Source organism: Rousettus aegyptiacus, unplaced genomic scaffold (genome assembly GCF_014176215.1).
Source record: "Rousettus aegyptiacus isolate mRouAeg1 unplaced genomic scaffold, mRouAeg1.p scaffold_m13_p_3, whole genome shotgun sequence".
In the NCBI taxonomy this organism is placed as follows: Eukaryota; Metazoa; Chordata; class Mammalia; order Chiroptera; family Pteropodidae; genus Rousettus; species Rousettus aegyptiacus.
Genome location: NW_023416306.1, coordinates 3,359,058 through 3,376,541, shown reverse-complemented (window position 1 = coordinate 3,376,541; position 17,484 = coordinate 3,359,058). Strand labels below are relative to the sequence as shown.

Here is a 17,484-nt window from a genome sequence, read left to right as displayed (position 1 = left end):
CCAGTGATGTTGGGTGTTATATTCTCATTGGCCATTTGTATGTCTTCTTAGAAGAAACATCTGCCCAAGTCCTTTGCCCATTTTTAAATTGAGTTGTTTGTCTTTTTGTTGTTGAGTGGTACATGTTCTTTCTAAATTCTAAATACTAGATTCTTATCAGACATATGATTTGAAAACATTTCTTCCTTTCTCCAGATAATCTTTTACTCTTGATTGTGTCCTTTGATGCACAAACTTTTTTATTTTAGGCAAGTCTGATTTATCTGTTTTTTCTTTTTGTCATTTGCGTTTTTGATGCTGTATCTAAAAAACCACCGTGAAATCCAAGTTTATCAATGTTTACCCCTATGTTTTCTTCTAAGATTTTTATAGTTTTAAGCTCTTACCTTTAGGTCTTCAATCCTTTTCGAGTTAATTTCTGTACATGGTGTAGGATGGGCTTCATTCTTTTGCATGTGAAGATCCAGTTCTCCCGGCTTCATTTGTTGCAGAGACTGTTCCTTCCCCCATCAAATATTCTTGGTACTGTTCTTGAAAATCAATTGACCATAGATGTGAGTGTTTATTTCTGGACTGTCAAAATCACTCCACGGAGGCGCTGAGCATTTTCTGTGCAATATCTCATCGAGTCCCCCTGCCCCGCCCCCCGTGTATCCCGCATGGTGGAATCTACTTCTATCTTACTGTCCCATTCCACAGAGGAGGAAACCAAAGCTCCAATGCTGAGTGGCAGAGTCCAGGCCCAAACTCCAACCCTAGTCCCTTGGACTCACGAGGCCTGAGGAGGGGGAAGCCCAGGTGCACCCCCATCCCTCCCTCTCTCTCTCTCTCTCACTTCCTCCGCCCCTCCCCTCTTTTCCCCTAACATATCCTCTAGGACCTTAACCTTGAATTGGCGAGGGGAAGTTGTCACCTGTGACTTCTCTCTGGTCTCTGAGTACCTCCTCTCCAGTTTCCGGTTTACCTTCTCCTCTCCCACACTCACCAGGGCACTGTGTTGGGTGCTGTGTTGCTACCTTTGATACGCCATAGTGCTTGGACATAGTAGACAAACGCAGATGGTAATTATCCCTCATCTCAAACAAGGAGTGCCATTTGAGATGGGTCTTAGAGGTTGTCTAAGCCCAGAGGCACCCCAAGATCCACAAGCCATGACAGTGGGCGCTTAAGGGGCAGTGGGTGTCTGGAGCCTGGCTGCTGGTGGCCCTGTGCCCCACCCTGGGCCCTCAAACCCCCCATGCCAGACAGTCCGAGGGCTTCTGTGAACACAACATGAAGCCGGTAATAGAATCTGCCCACCACGTTTCTTACGTGGGGAAACTGAGGCCCAGGAAGAGCAAGTGATTTCCTTGGACCACCAGTGAGGGAGCAGCAGACCCAGGAGTTTCATCTGCTCCCATGGATTTGACCGCCACACACCTGCGGTCAGTGGGGTGCCGGAGCTATCCCTTCCGGATAGCTGTAGTCATAAAGTTAACTCGTTTGCTCTCTGGACTGCTCAGGTGAGCTCTCGTACCTGCCTGTAGGCCCTGGTGACTGGGCGCTGCTCAGGGCTGGCCCTGAGGGTTTGGAGACCCCCACCCATAGCCCATCCACAAATCAGGGTTCTCCTTGCCATGGCATCATCTTGAAAGACGGGCAGGAAGGGGACATTTGTGGCAGGCGCACAAGGCCAAGGGCGGGGCAGGACGGTAGGCGTGTCAACGATCCTTGGCCACATCAGCCTCCGTGATTACCCTCTGACGTCGGGCGCGTGGCGCGGGGCGCGTGAGTGCGGGTCCAAGCCCAGCCCTCAGCTGGGAGCTTAGGGAAGTCGGAGCAGGAGCAGCACACGCATGCGCATTGCCAAGGGCTGGTGCTTCTGCAACGCGTCCCACCTCCGGGATTCAGCAGGGGTTGCCTGGGCCTCCCTGGTGCCAGGCGCCCTGCAAGGCGCTCTCTGTGCGTAGTGTTTTGCATCCTCTCGGTTGCAGATGCGGAGAGGGGGGCTCAGAGCTCAGAGAGAACGAGAGACTTGCCCGAGTTTGCACAGCCAGCGACAAAGCTGGGATCCGTCTCTGCGGCCTGTGTTCTGGACAGCAGTCTAAAGGTCGGCCCCGGCAGAGGCGACCCAGGGTCACCTCACCTCACAGGGCTTCCTGGTAGAGAAGAAGTAAACGAATCCATTTTGTGGATCCGTCCAGATCCTAACCTGGGGACCTCTAGGGTCTCCCCTCCTATTAAAGGGACAGGGCCCCATCTCGTAGGGTCTGGCGTCCAGTGTGTCCTGGGTGTTTTGGGACACTTTGAACCCCCTCGGTCCCTCATTCCAGCTCCCTCCTGCTGCCCGAGTCATTTGTCCACTCGACTCCAAGCATCGACCAGGGAAATAAAAGGAAATGAAACACGAGCATGCCGTTGGCCAAAAGTGAGAAGGAGGCCGGTGACAGACGGAGCCCGCAGGTAACCCCAGAGCTCCCGTCACTGCGCCCTGCCCTCCCCCTGCCTCCGGCCCACAGAAGGTGGACAGCGCCCCTTCAGGGGACTGCCCGTTCTTGGATTGTCCCCTCCCTCTGGGGAATCAAGAAATAACCAAAGGCAGGTGACAGCAGAAGGAGAAGGCAGCTCTCCAAGGGGCATGTTGTCCCTGTCCCTGTCCCCACCCCAGCCCTTGCCAACAGCTTTGGGGTTGGCAGCGTGCTGAGTCAGGGCTCCTGGGGACAAGGCTCCCCATCGGATTGGCTGCTTGGCGCTGGGTGACTTGACCACAGATGAGTCTCATTCCCCTTTGAGATGTGGACTTCGGGCCTGTGATGTGAAGGGGTCTGTGTACTCAATCTCCAAACCCCACTGTGTCCCCAGATTCTGCCTCTGGCCTCTGGGGCTGTCAAACCTAGAGTGAGAGGGAGAGGCATGGAGAAGAGCAGTGACCCCTCGGGAAGACCCGGGGACAGACAAAGGCAGGAGACCAGCCCCCATCTCTGCAGCAAGACCCCAGAGCAGGGCCCTACTTTGGGAGGGGGGGGTCACAGTACCTTCAAGAACCTATGGTGTTCTTCCAACAATATGCATGTGCACATACACATATTCACACAAGCACATACGCACATTCACACACACACACGCACACACACACACACACTCAGAGTAGCACACACACACAGCTTCTTAAGCCACCTCGAGTCCACCTGTGGCCCTGTGGCCCCTCTGGGGGCCTTAAGCTCAGGAAAATCACTGTTTGTCTTATAACTGACCAGTCCTGCTGTCTGAGGATTTCTTTGATTCCCCATCTTCCTCCTCCACCTTCTCTTCCTCAGACCAGCAACAGCTTACATTTATTGAGTGCCTACTGTATACCAAGAACTTGATCTAAACTAGCTCGTTGAACCCTCACAGAACGCTTAGGATACGAGGAGCCTGAGGTTCCGAGAGGTTAAGCCACTTGCCCAAAGTCACACAGCTTCCAAGTGGAGGAGCCTGGCACCTCCCTCCCGGGCAGCCTAGACACAGCGCCAGCTCCTAACCAGGCCGCGTAGCTGATGTGAGGTCTAAGAGTATCTCAGAAAACACCTAATAAATTGAGTCTGGTGCGCGCGCGTGCACGTGTGTGTGTGTGTGTGTGTGTGTGTGGCCATTTGTGCGCGGTGAGCGTACTGTTCCTGTCGGCCTCTCCTCCCCCAGCACACCATGTCAGGAGAGAGGGCTGGGGAGGAGCGACCGTGGCGCTTACCCACCCCCTCTGCCCTTCGAGACATGGCAGAGTCTGCTAATCCACTTATGTGATAATTCACTTAGTTCATGTCTTTTTGGCGGTGTGTGCACTCCCACGCGCCGGCTCCGGGTCAGGCGAGACGGCTTTGCCTGGGGGAACCTGATCCGTTCTGCTGGGGAAGAAGAAGTGGGAAAAAGGATGCACCCAACGATGGTCAATAATGGACCTAAAAATAGAGGGGGGGGGAGCAGCGGCGTCTGCGGGTGGGGAGAGGTGGGGGGCGGCCCGCCCCTCCTGCTCACGTCTCCCAAGGGCCTGGCCGCCTCTCAGGCCTGGAAGAGGGGGAGAGAAGCTCAGGAAAGAGGACGGGTAGGAAGGGCGGTTGGGGGACCAGGTGTCACCCCGCAAAGGAGAATCATCCCATCGCAGGGCTCTCAAGGCAGTGGCCTTGACCTTGGCTGCATATTGGAGTCTCCTGAGAAGCCGTCATCAGCCAGACACCCAGGACAGGTCCTGCCCCTGAGGACTCGTTGTGGTTGGCCCGGGGTGCCCTCGGCTGAGTCTAACTGGAAGGGGTGTCTCTGCAGCAGGAAAGGGGGTTCAGATTTTGTGGCTCTCTCCTCCATTAGCCTTGCGTCTCCTAACCCTTGGGACCTTCTAGAAGGCCGCAGTCCCCGATGGCAGCTGGGGCCCTGGAAGGAGTGGGGGTGGCAGGGCTGGGCCGTGCAGACTCCTGGCTCTGCTAGGTCCCTGAGCGGTTCTCAGCTGGGCTACGCAGAGGTGTCATGGGGGGCTGCTAACGGTCCCCCCCACACACACCCGCCCAGGCTGCGGCTCCCGCTGACTGCCCCAAGTCTCTGGGCTGGGCCTGGGCGGCTGGATTTGCTAAGGCTTCCCGGGTGGTCCCAGGATGCAGCTAGGTTTGAGAACCACCATGTGGGCTCTCCCCAACGCGGCTGGGTCCCTTCTGGCCTCAGGCATGCCGTCGTTATTGAAATTCAAAGACCAGCCGGGGAGAGAGTTCGCTCTCAGAACCTGCCTTGCATCTGAGCTGCAGGCTCTCCATCCTCCTCCGCCTTCCTCAGGGCTGAGGGGTGCCAACTCCCTGCTCGCCTTTTGTTCCCAGGTTCTTAACCTCTCTTCCTGGAAGAGGCTGGCTGGCCAGAGGCAGGGCCTTCCTGCAGCTGCTAAATGTCAAGGCTGCCGCCTGGCTCCAGGCCTCCCCCTTGGCCTTGTCTCCAGCGCTCCCCACCAGGCTCCCGGCCCAGCCAAATGCATTAACCCCTCTCTCCCTGCAGCTTGGTGCACGCCCGGCCAGCCCCTTCCTTTGGTCCCTCTGCGTAGGGAATTCTCCTCACGGCCTGGTCGATCTCCCTCTACCTGTCCACATCCAGCCCACCTGCCCTTCTGAAATCTCACCTCCCCCAGGAAGCCTTCCTGACTGCCCCAGCCAGCTCCCCTCCAGGATGGCATATCGTGTATGCCATCCGCAGGACTGAGCCACGAGGGGCTGCTCTGGTGGTCACGGCAGAGTGGGGAATACTCCCATGAGAGGTCAGAGTGCCCGGGTTACCCGAAGCGTGACCTTGAGTCAGTGTCTGGCCTCTAGGGGCTCCAGTATCCTCACCTGTGAAGTGGGGAGGAAGGTGAGGCAGGGCCGACATCACGGCCCTTCCTTGGATCCCAGACCCGGCCGGGCATCTCAGTCGCTGCAGAGGGTTCTGCTCGGTTGGTTGTGGTTGGTTCGCTTTCAGCATGGAGCAGAATTTCTGACCCTTGGGCCAGGTCGGGTCGCTGCTTCTCTGGGGCGATTTTGCACCCAGAGGACATTCAGAAAGAGCTGATGAATGAATGAATGAATGAATGAAACCTTACTAGTCAGCCTCGCCCCTCTCACCCCCACCAAGGGTTTCATCGCAGAGTGATGCACCTGTCCAGGTATGTCCAGGTGTCCCCAGGTGTGGGTCAGGCCTGGGGGCTTCTTACTCTTCCTCTGTCCCACCACTTAACTCCTCAGGCACCAGCAAGAGGACACCCTTGAAGGTCTCAGCTTGTGGCCATCGGCACGGGCGCACGGCGTCCCACTGGGCGCTGTGTCCTGAGACCTACTCTTGAGCGTGGAGGGCCCAGGGAAGGCCCCGCTGAGGAGGGGGAGTCACTCCGCAATGCTTGATGAAGCAAGCACCTTGTGTGGGCCGGACTCTGCCTCTGCCTCCGCCTCCACGGGGCACCCAGGGGACCCACACACATAATTAACCGAGGGAGCCACCAAGGAACCGATCATGCGCTTGTCGGGGGGGGGGGGGCTGTGGCCAGGCGCTTGTTCCCTGGGAAGGGGTGTTCGAGCAGACTCCTGAAAAGGGGTCGGGGGAGGAGTTCCCGAAAGCCCAGGATGGGACAAGCGAGTCGAAAATCAGGTGGGAAATGGCTTCGATGGGACCATGAAAAGATCCGTAAGGATTTCGTGTATGTCTTGCAGACACAGACATCTAAGGCACAAAAATTCCTTATATTTTCCCTACACCGAGGACTGACTTTGTAACAGAGGCTGGTGGCTTGTCACGGAGCACGGACGTGGGAGCTCCCGGTGCTGGTTCTGTCTCCTGTCGCTCGGCGGGTGACGAGCAAGGTGCCTGACCTGTGCCTCAGTTTCTCCATTTCAAAAACGAGATTTGGAGTTGCACCTTATCACGTAGGATTGTCACAAATAGAGAAGATGAAATTTCACGTGAAGAACCAGCATCCCAAGGTCCGATGCCCATAGAATCCTCCACGTGGAGGCTTGAAAAAAAGAAGGGTGTGCGAGGCGGGTGGGGGAGGCGCACAGCCAGGTCGGTTTGGGTTTGGGCTCTCCCCAAAGTGGGGCTCAGCAGGGGAGCCGAAAACGCCCTGGGGGTTCTGTAAAGGACATCCGGTGGCAGGCGGGGGCGGGGCAGGGGGGCAGAGGGGAGCAGAGATTGGGGGTGCGGGCTGCGGGACCAGGCTTCATCCTCACTCCCTCTGAGGCTCTCAGCAGTGTCCCGCCCCCCGCCACCCCCCCTCCCTGGAGTTCTGACCCTGGTTCAGGACCCGGCGAGGCCCCATTGTTCTGGTCTTCAGTGAGAAAGCCAGGGCACCTCTCAGAGAACAGGAGAGGGGCCTCTGGGAAAGCCCCAGGGACCTGGGGACGGCGGCGGCCCTGAGTGCTCTCGCCAGACCCTGGGAGGGGGCCGCTCTCCGCCCTGCCCTCTCCCGCCCCAGCATCTAAACCCTGCAAGCCACTTTTTTTCCTCCGTGATAAAATATTCATGTCCGCAGAGCCAGCTCTTTGGGAAGGCTGCATGTGTCTAGCTTACGCTTCGCACAAGCTTTTAAAGAGCAGGACGCTTTTCCTACTCTCTAAGCATTTTCTAAGTCGGAATCAATAATGCACTTTGCTGGGCTCCTCTGGATGTCGCTTCTCGCCCCCTCTGCAGCCTCCCCCACCCGGCCCGCTTCTCTCCCTCCCTTCTCGCTCTCTCCCTTTCTTCCCTTCCTTCCTTCTCTCCTGATTTACTTTTATTTACTTAAAAAAAATATTAAGTGAACAGTGTCGAGCTGTTTGAAGGGGGGGGCGCCTCCAGTGAGGGGTGGGAGGGGCCAGGGTTAGTGTAGGGTGGACAGGCTGAGTCTGCGTGCTGGGGGGAGGCGGGAAGGGGGCTGAGCCTTGCTGCTGGCCCCTCCGGGGAAGCACCCGAGGGTGCCCTAAGGGGAGGGCTTGGACCTGGCCTCTCCTGTCCTTTTTCAAATCAGCTAGAAAATGTTTGCAGCACAACCAGAGAAAACAGGGCCAACGAATAAAAGAAAGGAGGCCGACAGCAAAGGAACTCTGTGGCGCGTGACCCGAAATATATCGCCACGCTTGCTAAGGCGCGAGCAGTTCAGTTAGACCTGTCCGTTTTTGTGGTAATGAGCTCCCTGGCACAGGGGGTATGCAAAGGGAGGGGAGGCCGCCGCTTCTCTGAGACAGATGCCCACGTGTGTCTGGTCCGGTGTGTGGTACCAGGCGAGGGGCTGCGGTGTGGAGGTCGTCACCTGTGGGGAGGCCACGGGGATCGGCCACGGTCGACTTTCCCAGCGCAGACAGCCCTAGAAAACTGGCCATGGGAAGAATCTGCCTGTGCCCAGGTGTCCCCCTCCACCACCCCCCCTTTTTTTTTTTTTAATAATGAAATTTTAAGTTCCTGGAGAGAGTAACCCTTGTCTAGCCAGAGCCCTGGCAAAGCCCCACCCGCACCGGGCGGCTGAGGAGGAAACCAGCCGCTCCGGGCCATGGCAGGCAGTGCTGGGCTTCCCAGCCACCCCTCCCCCTGACAGCTCGTCCCCCAGGGCAGCCCCGCGCCCTCGGGTCGGGTCGTGCCCGGCTGGCTCCGTTGGGGACACTGGAGTTGGGGTGAGGACAGCGGCGGGCTCCCTGCTGGACTACTGGAATGGCACCTCAGCCTGCTGCTTCCCACGCCCCCCAGCAACCGCAGAGTGCTCTCTGGGTGATGCCAGGCATGTCGCCTGGCCTTCCTCCCTCACCGAACCGAACCCCCAGCTAAGCTGCCACAGAGCAGGGGGTTCGGTTCCGTGAGGGAGGAAGGGCACGCTCAGTGGGCGCTCAGCAAACACGGCATTGTTGAGGGCCCTTGGGCAATACAGAAATGTTTACCCAACACCACTAGTGTGGGGGGCTGCGGGCAAGGCGGGGCGCCTGCTGTTCTAGAGTCCAGTCCCAGGCTCAGAAGCTTCGGGAAAGAGGTGAATTGTGGGCAGGGTTGAAATGAAAGCCCCGCCCCCCTTTCCTCCTCACCATCTGGGACAACTGGAGCAGAGTGGAGAGCTGCTCTGGGTGACCAAAGAACTGAGAGGCACTTCCCACGGTGGCCGCCGGGTCAGGGGTTTGCCAGGCTGCTTGGGACTCTGCACCTGAGGCGGACCTTTGCCCGGGGGATGCCCACGCGGCTGGTCCAGGGCCAGGGTCTAGGGGGAGGTTTCTGGCTGTTGCCAGCAGCAGGGATGCGTCCCAGGAAGATGCCTCGCCCGGCTCCCGGCCCTTCCCTTCCCTTCCTGAGTAATGGCCGGGCTGGATAGACTGGGCTCCGAAGAGGAACAAAATCCAAAAGAACCAGAGAAGCTCCCGCCCAGCCGCAGCTCCCGCCCTGAGATGCCGAGACGCCGGGTGGGTCGGTTTCCCCACGGAGCAGGGAGGGGTGACCTTGCTGCTGTCCAGAGCTCTTGCTAGAAAAGGAACTGAAAAGAGAGGGAGAGAAGCCTGTGGGTGGGGGAGGGAATTAGAGGCCAAGAGCAGGAGGGATCAATGAAACCATAGAATGAGAAGGGGGGGCAGGGGGAAGAGAGGGGAAGGGAGGGGGCAGAGAGACAGAGCCAGGCGGGAGGCTGGAATTAGAATCCGCTCCCAACAGAAGCTCCGTTTCCGCTTTGTTAATAATTTATCCCCACTGCAACTTTTCTTAACAATAAATAGGAAATCATTTGTCAGGGAGAATTCCCCCGGTACCCTGGCTTTCTCCCCGGAGTAGGGAACATGGGGGTGTGCCTCCCTTCCTTCCAAGTGGCCAGAGGGACTGAGGCACTTAGGCTTTGAGATGTCAGCGTCAGAGAGCGATCATTTCATGAACAAGGAGATTGAGGCATGGCTAGGGCCAGGCCCCGCCCAGGTCATACGTGGGGTCAGGGACGGTCTCCTGAATCCCAGCTCCGCGTTCCCCATGGGTCAGGCTACTTATTACTGATTTACAGGCCCGACTGGGCTGGAGTTTCCCGAAGTTCCAGAAGCTTCATGCAGGGGGGAGGGCGGGGCACGCTCACGGCCTGTGGCTTGCTCCCCCAACCTGTGCTCTTCCCCAAGTCCTGCCCTGTGGGGGAGCTGGCTGCTGCCTCGCCTGGCCCCTCGGTGCCCCCCCTCCCAGGGACGGCCCCCCCTCCCCAGGGCTCCCCTTGGCAGCCTCCTGCCTCCCACTGGCAGACGCCTCCTGCGCCAGCCGAGGCTGACGGGCAGAGCGTGAGACGGCAGACAGGTTCAAAAAACCTGTCAGCTGCTCACCTGCTCCTGGGACCTGCCCACAGGTCTCGGTGGCAGAGGGGTGGAAACCGAGTCTCAGCAGAGTGGCGTGGGGGCGGGGGGAAAGGCACCGTTTTCTGACTTGTCTCTGAGCCCCTCTGCCGGGTGTCCTGTCCCATCTCTGCCACCGTGTGACCTCGAGAACGTGCTTGCTTCGCCTCACTTGCAGGATGTAAATAATAGGACCCCAATCTCCAGGGAATGCACGTGGGGCGCTTCCCGCGCTCTGGACCCCGCACTTGTTAGAGCCGCAGGGACGGAGACGCGGAGGGTCAGATGCTCTCTGCCTCCACCATCTGTGAGGACCAGTGCTGGCCAGGGGGGTGCGGTGGAGGGGGGGGTGGGGGGTGGTGGGCACCTGATGTAATTCCCAGGACCGCCCTCTGAGGTCAGTGTTCTCAATGCCCCTGGACATCCACTCACCCCACAGAGGCTCCCCGAGTCCCTGGGGAGTGCCGGGTCTGGGCAGCAGTGGGGAAGAGGCAGGCGAGGCCCTCACGGCGCGTCCCCTCCAGTCCAGGGGAGAGTCCAGGAGGCGGAGTGACTCGCCACGCCCGCTGAGCGAGGACCACACCTGCTCGCCCGGCCCCGGGGCCAGGCCGCTCGAGTTGCCGAAACCCGCCTCGCCTGCGTCCAGCGGCCGGCCGTGGGGTTCTGCACCGACGGGGCGGCCGGGCCGGCCGGCGCGAAGTCCCTTCCTCCTCCCCAGACCGCTTTCCGTTCTGGGGCCTGCCCCGCCTCGGGCCGTAGAGGTCCGAGTAGCCAGACCGCCCCAGGGGACGGTTACCGGCCCTGCTAACAGCTGGCTTTCCCACTCAATTATATTTTCCTCGCCCGGAGCTTGTCTGCAGTGTTTACAGCCTGGCCTCTGACTCCAGCTGCCCCCTTCGCACAGAAAACAGCATCAGAGCGGAAGCGTTCGTGCCCGTCGGGAGGGATGAAACGGTTCCTCCTCCTCCTCCGCGCAAGCCGCGGGGCCGGGCCTGGGGTCTCCGACTTCTGTGGGCGCGGGGCGATTGTTCCCACCACCCCCTCTGTGCTCTGGGCCCCGGTCCAGGCCCGGTGCCTTCCCCACCTCCTGGGCCGCCGGGCCTCAGGGCGCCTCGCCTTTGCGGGTCTGCAGACTCAGGAGGGCCGCAGGTGTCATAGACGCGGTTCCTCCCAAGGTTTCTTGGGTCGGGTCCCACAGAGTCCGGAGGAAGTGAGGGGGGCCAGCAGGGACCCGGTTTCTCCCCCGTGAATGGAAACGGCCGTAGCACCTGGCTTCCCGGGGGCCACAGGGAGACAGCAACGAGGGGAGCGAAGGGCCCGGCCCGCACGTGGGTGGCGCTCAGCGAATGCCATGATCTCTACGCTCATCTGAGCCCGGCAGTCCCAAGGCGGCCTGTGCCCCGGGCGAAGGTCCGGCTTTGCGGTTAAGGAGACCCAACTGGTGCGCGTGCAGCCGCTGTTTAATAACCATGGCTACCGACGGGGACATTTCTAGGCATGTCACACGTGTTAGCCCCAGAGATACTGGATGAGAAAATAAAGACCCAGAGAGGCAGAGCGACTTTCTCAAGGTCACACAGCCTCAAGGGACGGAGCCGAGATTGAACTCCGGGGCTTTCAGACCCCAAAACCAGTTTCTTTAACTGCTCCAGACTCTAGAACAGGAGTTGCCAACTGGGGAGAAGGGGCTCCATGAACCCCTCCCCCAAAGTTGTGTGGAAAACGTGGTATGTAACATTTTTCTGGAGAAAGTTCCAAGGCTTTTCGGCAGGGGTATGATTGATTGATTGATTGATTGATTGCTTTGGTAATATTCATGAAATGGCTAGAGAAACAGTCGCCGCTTTCGAGACGATCAAAGACTGGCTTTGGTGTCGTCCTAGCAGGTTAAAGGTGTGACTCGCGCACCCCTGGCATTCCCCCGGGCATCGGGCCACTTGTGCTGACCGATTGTTTCATGATGAACCTGATCTCGCAGACACGGGGCGGGAAGGTGCAGACCATGAAGATGGCGATGCCTGGCCCAGCGGCCCTGCCCCGCGCGGGAGGCGGTCATCAGCTGTCAGATGCAGCAGCACTGGGGGGCGGGGGCGGGGTAACCCCGCTTCTAATCCCAGGCTCACTCCTCCATCCTTGGAATCCTCCCAGCTGGGCATCACAGCACCTTCCGCAAGAGACACGCTCCGTGCTTCTAAACGGTTAAGTGGAACCCTGAGATCGCGGAGCAGGAGGGCGGTGGAAGGAAGAGGAGAAGCAGGAGGGAGAGAGAGTCGTGTTGGCGACGGCTGGGGATTTATTTGTTGTACTCGCTGTTGATGAAGCCCGCTCGGCAGCAGGCGCGGGCTGTAAATACACAGGCTGATTCATTAGTTTCTGACCATCTGCTTCCCGGGTTGGGGGCGGGGGCGGGGGGCCAGCGGGCCCTGCAGGTTAGGGCAGCATGGCTGGCAGCCAGGTTGGAGCCCCCTGTCCCCTGGCAGAGCCCGCCGTGTCAGTCTTTCTGGTGACAGACAGGCCGGGCACAGCTGGGGGCTCTGAGGGATCCGATGCCCCCCAGGGGGACCACCAGGTGGCTCAGCAAGGTGAGGGAAAGTAAGGTGGGAAGGTAAGACGATGAAGGACCGGGGCTGGGGGTGGGGCGCGGAAGATGAGGTGTGGGATGACACACAGCTGTTGGAGGTTGACAGGAATAATATCGATATTCACTGAGATATATTAATATTAATCTCATTATTATTATATCAATAACTAATATGATGACAATAATAACTATAATTCAGTGAGCAGTTACAGAGGTCCAAGCCATATGTAGAGACTCTACTACACTGTCCTAGATGAGCACACTCACAACCCCGTGACAGATGACGAGGGAACCGGCCTTGAAGATGGAGTCAGGCAAGGAGGGCTTCCTGGAGGAGGTGTATGGGGGAGGGCTCTGAAAACCAGAAGGAGGGAGAGTGGCTGTGGGAACACGAACTCAGAGGCCAGAGGGGATGAAGCCGCCGAGGAGAAGGCACAGCCGCCGTTGCCGTAGGTAAGAGCTTCCCAGGCAGACAAGGCAGCACGGTGCTCCCCAGCCTCCAGTGAGCGGAGAAACAAGCCTTGCAGGAGAAGGCCCCAAAGAGAGCTTCCGGGGCGATCATCAAACACTCTCGGCCCAGGCCCGCCCCTCTGAGCCATTCCTCCCGCCCTGACCCCCTTTCGCACACCCGGGACGAGTCATGCGTTAGTTTGCTGGCACCTGGGTGGCTTAAACAACAGGAATTTATTTTCTCAGGTTCTGGAGGCTTGAAGTCCAAGGTCAAGTTTTGTTTGACCCTTGAAGACCGAGGCAGGGCTGCTGCCTTCTGAGGGCTCTCTCCTTGGCTCGCAGATGCCCAAGGAGCACCCTCATGCTGCCTGTCTGTGGGGTCTTTCCTCCGTGCTCGTGCACCCCCGGTGTCTCTCTGCGGCTCCTAATTTCTTCTTCTTATAAAGACGCCTGTCAGATTGGATTAGGGCCCGCTCTAAGGGCCTCGTCTTAGCTTTGTCACCTCTTTGAAGGCTCTGTCTCCAAGTACAGTCACATTCTGCGTTCCTGGGGTTGGGGCTTTGACCTATGAATTTTGAGCAGGACACAGTTTGGCTCATAACAAAGTGCCGGGGGCAGTAGAAGAAGTGAGAACGGGGCTGAGGGTAGAAGGCAGGTGCTGGGTGTAGGGAGGGGAGGGGAGGGGAGGGGAGGGGAGGGGAGGGTGCCGACATGGGCGCAAAATGTGCCCTCCCACCCCCAGTGTCTAGGTGCAGACCCTGAGGCCTCTGCTTGCTGCTCCCTGCCCCAAATGCCAAGACCACAGACTATCCTGCCTCTTGGCTCGGAGCGCCCCTCCCCATTGTGGGCTGGCCGAGCGACGGGGGAGGGGGCTGTCATTCACAGGCAGAGGCCTCTCCCGGCCCCAGATGGAGGCCTGGCCTCTGCGGTCCATCCATCCATCCCCATGGGGCTTCTCAGCCCCCAACCAATTCAGGGCGACAGCCAAGGGTCACCCAGCGGGAGCTCGAGGAAGCTCAGACCTCTAGCAGCTGAACCAGGCCCCTCTCCCTGCCACGCTGGGTGTGAGGACACCAGTGTTTCGGGACACCTGAGGTTGTCCAGGACAGGAGCAGACCCATTCTCAGAAAACCACCCGCTCTCTGGGAGCCCTGGGCCAGTCCTGCCCTGCCCTGGACCTCAGTTTCCCCATCTGCTCAACGAGGGGTTGGACTCAGTGGTGCGCCCCGTCCACCCTGAAGTTTGCGGGTCCCGTGACTCGGCAGGGCTGGTCAGGCAGGGTGGACAGTGGCCGCATGGGGGGACCAAGGACAGAGCTATTTTGGTCAAGGAGGGCTTTGTGGAAGCTGCCTCAGCAAACCCCAGGGCCAGCCTGCCCACTGAGACACCCAGGGCGGCCTGGGAACTCGTCCTTTTCCGAAGGGGATCAAAGGTGATGACAACCCGAGGTGGCCGTGGTGACGGGGGCGGCTCAGCCCCTCAGGAGGCAGCACCCCACTCCCCCGTGGGAGCTGATGGCTCATTTGAAGGCGAGAAGCTTTAACTCAGACCCAAGCCCTTTGTCACCGAGCAAACGAGACCTGAAATATTCATCAAAAGGGCTGCAAGTGGCCCGGGTGCTGTGCGGTTCTTGATGACGAGTTTTCTTTTTTAATAAATAGATTTTATTTTTTAAGGCAGTTTTAGGTTTACAGAAAATCGAGCAGGTAGTAGAGAATGTTCCTGACACCTCCCGCTTCTGGTTCCCAGCACCCCCCCCCCGCCCGCTCGTCAACATCTCCCGTCAGTTGGTACATTTGTTACAGTTGGTAAAGCATCGCGGATACGTTATTAACTCAAGTCCGTGGTTGACGTGGGCTCACTCTTGCTGTTGTACACTCCGCGGGTCTGGACAAATGCACGATGTCATGTGTCCACTGCGAGTGTCATACAGAATCGCCTCGTTGCCCTCAGGCTCCCCTGGGCTCCACCTGTGCATCCCTCCGACCCCAGGGCAGCCACTGCGTGAGTGACATTTTCGGGCCTCCAGATGAGTTCGCACGGTAGACCGCACACGGGGATGGGTTGGGACAGCCACGGAGGGGGCCATGGCTGGGACCCGCAGGGCCCGGGAGTGGGCTGCCAGCCTTCCGGCGCGAGGAGTAAGTGAGCCGGTGTCTCCCTCTGCGCCTGCCAGGCACATGCCAAGGACCTGGAAAGGACTTGCCACAAACATGCACCCCGTTGAGGGGCACCCGTAAACACTCAGCCTCCTTTCAGTGTGCCCAGAGACAGGCGTGAGTGTCCTGCTCTGCACGGGACAGGCCGGGGTGTGGCTCCCAGCCCTTCCTGGCGGGGGGCCTTGGGCGAGGGCCGTCACCTTCCTGGGGACAGAGGACAGCTTTCTTCATGCGGTGCAGGAAGACCGCTTGGAGGTGAGATGTTAAACAGGAGAGAGACGAGATAACGTGTCCTGCACAGAGTGGCCGTTCGACCAATTTGCAATGAGTTTGACTTTTCCCCCCGCCACCCCCGATGCACCTACCGATGGTAATGGTTTAAAGGGTCTGGAAGGCATCTCAGTGTAGGACAGGTTTAAAGAGTCGGGAATGTGGGTAAGAATTTATGAGGCAGGCAGAGCACGGAAAGGCATGTCAAGGCGAGGGAATGCCATCTGCAAAGGCTCAGAGGCTGGGAGAAGGGGGTTCGGAGGACAGGCAGCATGAGCCCCCAGGAGGTTAGGGGAAATGGCTCCAGGCGGAAGGAGGTCAGCGTCAAGGTAGCAAAGAGCCACGGGGAACTTTGGAGCAGGCGACCACCGCCCCGCCTCGTAGATTGTCCGCACTTAGAGTAGGAGTAAATGCTTGTGTACTTGGGCAGCCATAGGGTTGCATGGTTTTACGAACTGTGGGGGAAATGGGCACGAATCACCCACCCGGGAGATGGGTGCTGGTGCCGGGTCATGGGACGAAACACAGACTCCGTGACCTCTGGGCAGACACCCGGGCATGCGCGGTGAGAGCCCCGCACCATGGCCAGCGCCCACCCTCGCCTTCTCTCCTCCTCCCCACCCCCAACAGGAGAACCCCTACCTGTGCAGCAACGAATGCGACGCCTCCAACCCGGACCTGGCCCACCCGCCGCGGCTCATGTTCGACAAGGAGGACGAGGGGCTGGCCACGTACTGGCAGAGCGTCACGTGGAGCCGCTACCCGAGCCCGCTGGAAGCCAACATCACCCTCTCGTGGAACAAGAGCGTGGAGCTGACGGACGACGTGGTGGTGACCTTCGAGTACGGCCGGCCCACCGTCATGGTCCTGGAGAAGTCGCTGGACAACGGGCGCACGTGGCAGCCCTACCAGTTCTACGCCGAGGACTGCATGGAGGCCTTCGGCATGCCCGCGCGCCGCGCGCGCGACCTGGCGGCGTCGGGCGCGCACCGCGTGCTGTGCACCGAGGAGTACTCGCGCTGGGCCGGCTCCCAGAAGGAGAAGCACGTGCGCTTCGAGGTGCGGGACCGCTTCGCCATCTTCGCCGGCCCCGACCTGCGCAACACGGCCAACCTGTACACGCGGCTGGAGAGCGCCAAGGGCCTCAAGGAGTTCTTCACGCTCACCGACCTGCGCATGCGGCTGCTGCGCCCCGCGCTGGGCGGCACCTACGTGCAGCGGGAGAACCTCTACAAGTACTTCTATGCCATCTCCAACGTCGAGGTCATTGGCAGGTAAGGCCTGCTGCGGGGCGCCGGGGTGCTACGTAGCACCGGGATGTTGTCTGATACCTGAGTTGTTACGTGGTTCCCGGGACGTTACCTGGTACCCGGGATGTTACCTGGTCCCTGGGACGTTACCTGGTTTCTGAGATGTTACCTGGTACCTGGGACGTTACCTGGTACCTGGGACGTTACCTGGTACCTGGGACGTTACCTGGTACCTGAGATGTTACCTGGTTCCTGAGATGTTACTTGGTTCCCGGGACGTTACCTGGTTCCCGGGACATTACCTGGTTCCTGAGATGTTACTTGGTTCCTGGGACGTTACCTGGTACCTGGGTTGTTACCTGGTCCCTGGGACATTACCTAGTACCTAGGATATTACCTGGTTCCCAGAACATTATATGGTTCTTGGGATGTTACCTGTTTCCTCGGACATTACCTGGTTCCCAGTATGTTACCTGGTACTTGGGATGTTACCTGGTACCTGGGATGTCACCTGGTACCTGGGATTTTAACTGGTTCTTGGGACTTTACCTGGTTCCTGTGAGGTTACCTGACACCGGGGACATTGTTGTGTTCCCAGGACATGGCCTGGTTCCTAGAATGTTACCTGATACCTGAAATGGTACCTGGCCTCCGGGATGTTACCTGCTGTTACATGGAAGGGGCAGTCTGTAATGGCCGGGGCTGCACAGACAAGACGCCTGGGTTTGTGTGTGGTGGGAGGTGCGTGGTGGGCGATTCGCCTCCTCCGTAAGGCCCAGGCCTGGGAGGGCTGGAGGGGACTGGCGGAGCTGGGCAGCGCGGGCAGGGCTCCGGCTAGAGCCTGGCGTGCAGGCGGTGCTCCGTAACTGTCTGTGGACTCAGTGAACGGGCGCTCGTATCTGGGGGTCCCCAAGACCACCCTTAGGCGCCACGTTTTGCTAGAAGGACTCACAGAACCTAGCGGAGCTGTCATACTTGCAATTACAGTTGAAGGCCGTGAAGGCTAC

At 59.1% G+C, this 17,484-nt stretch overlaps 1 protein-coding gene across 4 annotated transcripts in view; it reads left to right on the top strand.

Annotated features, from left to right (window-relative positions):
* The window catches only part of NTNG2 (netrin G2), a 69,070-nt gene that overhangs the window by 13,277 nt on the left and 38,309 nt on the right, over nucleotides 1–17,484 (top strand). For all 4 annotated transcript variants that reach the window (XM_036238344.1, XM_036238345.1, XM_036238346.1 and 1 more), the window contains one exon: nucleotides 15,858–16,501. In XM_036238344.1, coding sequence (XP_036094237.1) covers nucleotides 15,858–16,501 — 644 coding nt within the window. The remainder of the gene's footprint in view (nucleotides 1–15,857; nucleotides 16,502–17,484) is intronic.